The sequence below is a fragment of the Triticum aestivum genome, chromosome 1D, assembly GCF_018294505.1.
Source record: "Triticum aestivum cultivar Chinese Spring chromosome 1D, IWGSC CS RefSeq v2.1, whole genome shotgun sequence".
Taxonomy (NCBI): Eukaryota; Viridiplantae; Streptophyta; class Magnoliopsida; order Poales; family Poaceae; genus Triticum; species Triticum aestivum.
In genome coordinates this window covers 491,589,102-491,596,817 of record NC_057796.1, presented here as the reverse complement: position 1 = coordinate 491,596,817, position 7,716 = coordinate 491,589,102, and the positions used below count along the sequence as shown (strand labels likewise).

The window sequence follows — 7,716 nt, the reverse complement described above, 5'->3', positions numbered from 1 at the left end:
TATGCTTGTGTCGGAGAGCCCAATCCACCACCCATTGATGGAATGCGCCAAGTGCAAAGTGAAGGTGTTGATGCTTTCAAGTTGAAGCAAATCTTTAAGCATTCTCCAAATCCTAGTAGAGTACCGTTACTTGAAAAATAAAAAGGAGGTGGTCGGTGAATTCTTGCTCGTGCTTGCAAAGGGGGCAAAGCCTGCAATTAGGCCATCCCTCTTCGCCAAATGGTCGGCTGTCCAAACTCTATTTTGTATGGCCAACCAAACAAAAAATATTGACCACCGGTGGAGCTCAAGCCTTTCACACTATGTGTTTCATAAGGGAGTGGATGCTACCGAAGAACTGAACACTATATGCAGACTTGACGATGTAGATCCCGTTCTCGGTGTGCTTCTACACAAAGGCTGAAGTCGTGGATGGTGGTCCAAAGCTCAATGGATTTCCAGAGATGCGCGAACGAGAAGTTTGAAGTGACTCTAATCTTGTCAACCCAAGCGTTAACCTTTAGAGCTTCCCGAAGCTTCCAATTTTTCTGAGAGGATGCCTCATAGATAAGGGGCGTGATGTCCCATGGTTTTAGGTTTTGCATGCAAGGGGAGTCCCAAAAACGGTGATAATCATGGAGGTGTAGAATAAGTTTTGGTCCATCTCATCGCACGAGTTTCTAGAACCAACCCACAACTTGGTTGGCTCCTTCCATTCGAACCAAAGCCAACACAAACGAAGTGCCCATGCAAAAAATTCCGTGTTTAACACCCCAAGGCCTCCAAAATCGAGTTGCCGACAAACGATGTTCCAATTGACTTTGCACTTGGCGCTGACGGTCTTGTTTGTTCCTGCCCAAATGGAAGACCCGCTCGAGCGTATTGACATTGTGAAGGATGCTAGGGGGGCGATGAGCGGGTGATGAAGTAGATTGCTTGCGAGGAAAGCATGGACTTGACAAGGGCGGCGCGCCCGATGGCGATGATGCTTTGCCCATTCCAAGGGACAAGTTTAGTGCCACCTTGTCCATAAGGGATTGGAAGCCTCCATTTTGTAAGTTGTCGAACTGATAACAGGAGACCCAAATATTTTAACGGGGAGGACGCACGGGCAGTTGGGAATCTCTGAAAGAAGGTCTAGATGTTTGCACCTAATTGGGACCATCACCCTCTTTTGAAAGTTTGTGCATAGGCCCGTGGCGTCACCAAAAGCAATTAGCAAGTTGGAGAGATTGTCGATATCTTTTTTGATGGGGGCAATGAACACGGATGCATCATCCGCGTAGAGGGAGGTTCTCATGATGGGTCTATGGCCACAGATTTTGTGTAGCAGCCCCTTCCTAGTCGCCAAGTCAAGAATCTTTTGGAGGGGGCCAATGGCAATGACGAAAGAGGAGAGGGGAGAGAGGGTCCCCTTGACGGGAGGCAACGACTGTGGTATACGGGGTTATGGGGGATGCCGTTGTGGAGAACCTACGATGAGGAGGTGCATATGAGAGCGGTGGTCCAATTCGGCTTGGAATAGATTTAAAAAAACACCGCAACAACTATAGGTCCTCTGAATAAGAAGCAATGTAGATAAGTTTGCTCAACAAGGGTTTCAGTACGGAGTTCATAACACCCTAGAGCATTACTTTATAGTTTATACTCAAAATGACCATGGTGCGTTTGAAAAATGCAGTTTTGGGTTCATCCACTTGTCGCATGCGTATTTGATGATACCCCGACCAGAGATCCAGACAAAACCTAATAACTCATCAATGATGAGCAATGGGTACTTGTTCTTAACTATTATAGCATTCAGAGCCCTATAGTCCACCACCAAATGCAAGGATAGGCCCTTTTTGGCCACGAGAACAGCAAAAGAGAAAGGGCTGGAGTTAGGCTTGATTATGCCATTTTGCAGCATCTCTCTGATTTGTTTCTCCATTTCATCCTTCTGGAGGGGATTATAATGATATGGTCTGGGCTGCACTGGTTGAGCTCCTGGTAACAGGGGAATTGAGTGATCTTGGGAGGTAGTCCCTTTAGCTCATCAGTCAAAGTATTGAACTCATTCAGGAGAAGCTTGATCTCAGGATCACAAGCCACTGTTTCCACAGAGTTAACCTGACACATAAAGGGTATGTTGTATATTTGGTGTGGCTTCCATGCTCGTGAGTATATTATCTGACACTTCTGGGCATTGTGACAAATTGGCCGAAATTCCAGCTAGTGTAGCTTGGGTTCCCAACAGTGAGACCTTCATCCATTTTCTGGCCCAGTCCACCTCCATTGGACTGTGGGCAGCCAACCAGTCCATCTGTTCCCAACTGTGTGAAGCGAGGAAGTGATTTGTGTGGTTGGGGTTGCCTTCCTGCGGCGCCTTCCATGCACCTTTACTGTCTTCTTGCCTGAGGAGGAAAATGACAGTGGTGGCCATGGCTTCCAAGGCCAAGTGAGTTCTGCTCTTCCTCTTCATCATGCCAAACATCTTTCTTGTTGGTTATATACTCCCTCCGTAAACTAATATAAGCGTTTAGAATACTAAAATAGTGATCTAAACGCTCTTATATTAGTTTACAGAGGGAGTATTTGTTTTCTGTTATTGAATCTTGCTCGGAGTGCTTGTGTTGGCTATGTGATCTTGGTTGGGCTGATATTTTGCTTCTACTCCCTCCGTCCGAAAATACTTGTTATCAAAATGGATAAAAAAAGATGTATCTAGAACTAAAATACGTCTAGATACATCCCCTATTATACATTTCTCGTTTTCAAACAATTTTGGTATGTTTCAGTCATTTAGATACCAGGGCAATCCTTGTGTGTGTGCAGCAGAAGCTTGTCGGAATGATGTCAAAACTATGAAAGTGGCCACTGGGAGTTTGGGTGCTAGTGATCTTGCTAACTGAATATTTTCTGCATTCTATGTATTTTTTTTTGGATTGGTGCATAAATCTTATGGTTTTTTTTCCATTAATAAAGTTTATGGCGTGGCCATACATATGTGGCTATTAATGGACCTAGAAAGTTTCAACCAGTGGGCTTCAAGAAGAAAAAAGAGAGGCTTTTTTAGCTGCCAATTTCAAAATTTTGCTTCAAACTTGAGCATTTCCGAAGAAAAAAAAAATGCAAAACAATAACTGAAAAATCGTATGTATGCCCAGTGAAGATCTGGGAAAGTTTCAACCGATATGGACCAGTGGTTTGTGAGAAATTTGCTGGTTTTGTTTTAGGTCATGCTTGCCCATTCTTGTACTGTTGTACCCAACACAATCGAAAATGCGAATAAGAACAGTCAGGATGAGACCCTGATACGCCCTCTTGACAGTGCTAAACTGCATCCATTTATTTATCGAGGTACCACACTGCACATCAGATCAAAAATTTCTCGGCCGTAAAGGAAGTGACTACTAGGATCCAGTTCTTTCTACCTTCAGAGGAGTACTTTTTCTGCACAATTTGAATCCGAAAAGTTCTCCCGTGGTGTTTTCTGTATGATGAAGTCGGTATCGACTGAAGGAGTGCCTTCGTCCAGAACCAGAATCAAGTTCGTTTCAAAATAACGCTACCAAGACAGACCAAGTTGGCGCTCGCACATGCTACACTTCTCTCCGTCCTCTATCAAAGCAAAAGCCAAATTCACACAAGGATGCCTCATAATATGCAGTGTCACTACATCAGACCTGGAAAGTTCAGGTTTAAGCTTCTGTTTCCTGACCTCATGCATCTCCTAGCTTACAATCATCCAAGGCCTGAAATGTAGGGGAAGATCCAGACTAGAATTTTACATATTCCTGAAAAGTAGTAAAAGATTCAGACTGTTTTGTGCTGAAGAACCCGAGAGGGCCGACAAGAAATGAAGCAAGTGAAAACCGAAACGACCACAAAAGAGTCCCCTCCCTTATTCAGTCAGAAAATGGTTCATACAAAACCGAGACAGAACGCTCTGACTGGATCCGAAGTTACATCCAGGCATCTACACTCTTGATCTTCTCTCTCTCAAAGATTCTTGGTGCATGAAAATGTACTGCCAGGTCATAAAAACCAGATTATCTTTCACGCAGAGACAAAAACCAGAGCAGATGCAAAAACAACCTAGTAGGTCTAAACAAAACTCAAAGACAAACACATGGTAAATGTGATGGATTGATGCAGCAGAGAAAGATTCTTGATACAGCACATCAGATCAAAATTTTCTCTGCCGTAAAGAAAGTGACTACTAGGATCCAGTTCTTTCTATCTTGAGCAGACTACTTTTCTGCACAATGAAGTTCTCCCGTAGTGTTTTTGTATGAAGTCTATACTCCCGAGCACGATCTGAGGACCACAGAAAAATCAAGGATAACATGCTACAGTTCTCTCATAATATGCATTGTCACTGTTCCTAAATATATGACATTTTGGCGGTTCAAATTGAACTGCCAAAACGTCATATATTTAGGAACAGAGGGAGCACCTACAAGTCAGGTTTATGGGCAACAAACAAATGAAGCATGTGAAAAATCGAAACAACCCCAAAAGAGTTCCCTCCCTTATTCAGTCAAAAGATGGTTCATACGACACCGAGACAGAAGGCTTTGACTGGATTCAGAGTTACATCCAGGGATCTTCTTTCTCTCGAAAGATTCTTGGTGCATGAAAATGTACTGCCAAGTCACAAAAACCAGATTATCTCTCTCGCACACACACAGACAAAACCCAGAGCATTTGCAAAAACAACCTAGTAGGTCTAAACAAAACTCAAAAGAGAAACACATGGCAAATGCAATGGATTGATGCAGCGGAGAAAGATTCTTGATACTGAAGATTATACAAATACACAAAAAGATGAATCACTAGTTGAGACGGCCAAATCAGCTGAGAGTGCTATATAAATTCAGTGCATTTTTTGCAATCATCAAACGATGCAAATGGCATGAACACGATACTGTCATCACAGCTAGTTCAACCTTACCATAACATACCTACCACCTCATAACAGCTAGTTCAACCCTAGCTTAACATACCAGCTCATAACAGCTAGTTCGGCCTTAGCTTAACATACAGCCTCATCACAGCTAGTTCAAGCTTACCAAAAGATACCACCTAATCACAGCTAGTTCAGCCTTACCAAAAGATACCACCTAATCACAGCTAGTTCAGCCTTACCATAACATACCACCTCAGTGAACATGACAGATAATTTAGTCTAACAGCGCAACCCTGATGATAATAATCATAAGAAACTAACTACTGATCTGGCGCCGGCTCCTTCTTGCCATCAGGCCGATCCCACATGGACGCATAGCCGAACACAAATGCTGGGCCATACATCATGAGCAAATGGTACCACTTTGCCCTACGATAGAAGCGCCTGCAGAAAAGGCAGTTCAAGAGAGAGAGGTTAGTACAGTCCTTGTAACCAAGAGTGGAAGCAGGTATAGAGCGAACGAACACGGGCTGGAGAACATACCAGACAGGGTTCTCGCGCTTAGGCTGGGCATGGGATGAGATGAGGCCCTTCTGCATCTTCGTCTGCAGCAAGTCATCCATGGTTAATGACAGACAGGGAGAAACAGCATTATGAAACCCAAAACGAATCCGTATTACTAGAGCTAGGGTTCCGATGATGTGATGTCCCCTAGAGATTGAAAGGGGCGACGCTAGCAAATCGGGACCGAAGCCGTATGGTTCGTCCATGGCCGCCGTCAGCTAGGGCTCGGAGAAGCGGGGGAGGCGTGGGGGGTGGGGGCAGCGTACCGTCGAGTGGAGCAGGCGAGCGGTCGCCGGCTGGTGCTGCGTCGCCGCCGCCGCGGCCAGCGATGGGCGGAGGGCGCGGCCGGCGAGCTTTCTGGAAAGGATGGGGAGCGCCGTCGCCATCCCGGAGGGCTTCTTCGAGTCGAGACCTGCTTCCGCTTCCGCTTCCGCCGCCGGCTCGAGGAGAGGACAGGAGACGAGGGGATCGATTGAGCTCCTTTTTTTGTTCTTTTTCTTTTTCTTTTTTAGGGTTTAGGGTTTAGGCCTTTCCTCTCCTCTGCGCCACGGCCCCGCACCGGTCCACCACCCCCACGCATGGGCTTCTATGGGCCGGTCGAAAGATTGGGTTTTAATTCTCATCTCGTGGTGCCTTCTTTTTCTTCCTTCTGTTTTGTGCATCGTGTCGTGCTGCAGCTAGAGACGGTATTTGTTACGAGAGGGGAGTGGGATTGCTCGGTGCGTGGTTGTCGTGTTCTTTTACACATTACACACATGTTCTTTCAAAAAATCATCAGAGATTTTATAATATTTTCATAATTTTTAATATTTTCATAAATTAAAATGTGAAAGATGGAAATTGAAAAATAGAAAAGAAAAAAAATACTGAGCCGAAATAATAATGAAAAACAAACATGAACCTTAACGAACGATACACCCTTACAGGTGGCCCAGCAACCCCACAACCCTCGGCACATCAGGAGGCTCCAAATATAGAAAACATAGTATTTTACGTAATAGATAGAGCATCGAGAGCGTGCTAACACGTAGGCAAAAAGGCTGCATGAACTACCATGACTCACCATTGAGTAGGCCTAGGTCGCAACCAAAACACCGCCTCATAAAATGAGCCCAGAAACCGCCCTTGAAAACCACGACCCATGCATGCAGAATGCGGACCACTCAAAAAAATGCATGGGAATGCGGGGAGCTTGATACGTCTCCAACGTATCTATAATTTTTGATTGTTTCATGACATATATTATCCATCTTGGATGTTTTTTATGCATTTATATGTTATTTTATATTATTTTTGGGACTAACCTATTAATCTAGAGCCCAGTGTTAGTTTCTGTTTTTTCCTTATTTTTGAGTTTTGCAGAAAAGGAATATCAAACGGAGTCCAAACGAGCTGGAAATTTATGGCGATTTTTTATGGACCAGAAGAAGCCCCCGAAGCACAAGAGTTGGGCCAGAAGAGTCCCGAGTCAACGACAAGGGTGGAGGGCGCACCCCCTTGCCTTGTCGCTGACTCATGGACCCCCTCTGACTTGAAACCGATGCCAAAAATTCCTATAAATCCAAAAACCCTCGGAAAGAAACCTAGATCAGGAGTTCCGCCGCCGCAAGCCTCTGTAGCCACGAAAAACCAATCGGGAGCCCATTCCGGCACCCTGCCGGGGGGGAACCATCACCGAAGGCCATCTTCATCATCCCGGCGGTCTCCATGATGAGGAGGGAGTAGTTCACCCTCGGGGTTGAGGGTATGTACTAGTAGCTATGTGTTTGGTCTCTCTCTCTCTCTCTCTCTCTCTCTCTCTCTCTCTCTCTCGTGTTCTTGATTTGGCACGATCTTGATGTACCACGAGCTTTGTTACTATAGTTGAATCATATGGTGTTTCTCCCCCTCTACCTTCTTGTGATGAATTGAGTTTTACCTTTGAGGTTTCACTATTATCAGTTTGAATACTATTATGGATTTGAGAACACTTGATGTATGTCTTGCGTGGGATACCCGTGGTGATAATGGGGTGTTCTATTGATTCACTTGATGTATGTTTTGGCACTCAACTCGCGGATTCCCGAGGTGACATTGGGGTAATCTATGCATAGGGGTTGATGCACATTTTCGTGCTTGTTTCTCCGGTAGGAATCTTGGGGCACTCTTTGAGGTTCTTTATGTTGGATTGAATATTATGAATCTGAAGTTGTTTGATGCATATCGTATAATTGACCCACGGATACTTGTGGTGACATTGGAGTATCTAGGTGACATTAGGGTTGATTGATGTGTGTCATATG

The 7,716-nt window shown here is 44.8% G+C and overlaps 1 protein-coding gene across 1 annotated transcript; it reads right to left on the bottom strand.

Moving 5' to 3' along the window:
• Nucleotides 1-4,814: 4,814 nt before the first annotated feature.
• On the bottom strand, nt 4,815-5,940 carry LOC123179338 (uncharacterized). Its single transcript, XM_044591550.1, has 3 exons — nt 5,701-5,940; nt 5,414-5,475; nt 4,815-5,314 (listed from the first exon to the last, which is right to left on the bottom strand). The coding sequence occupies exons 1-3, from the start codon at nt 5,818-5,820 to the stop codon at nt 5,191-5,193; spliced, it is 306 nt and encodes a 101-aa protein (XP_044447485.1). The 5' UTR covers nt 5,821-5,940; the 3' UTR covers nt 4,815-5,190.
• Nucleotides 5,941-7,716: the final 1,776 nt, after the last annotated feature.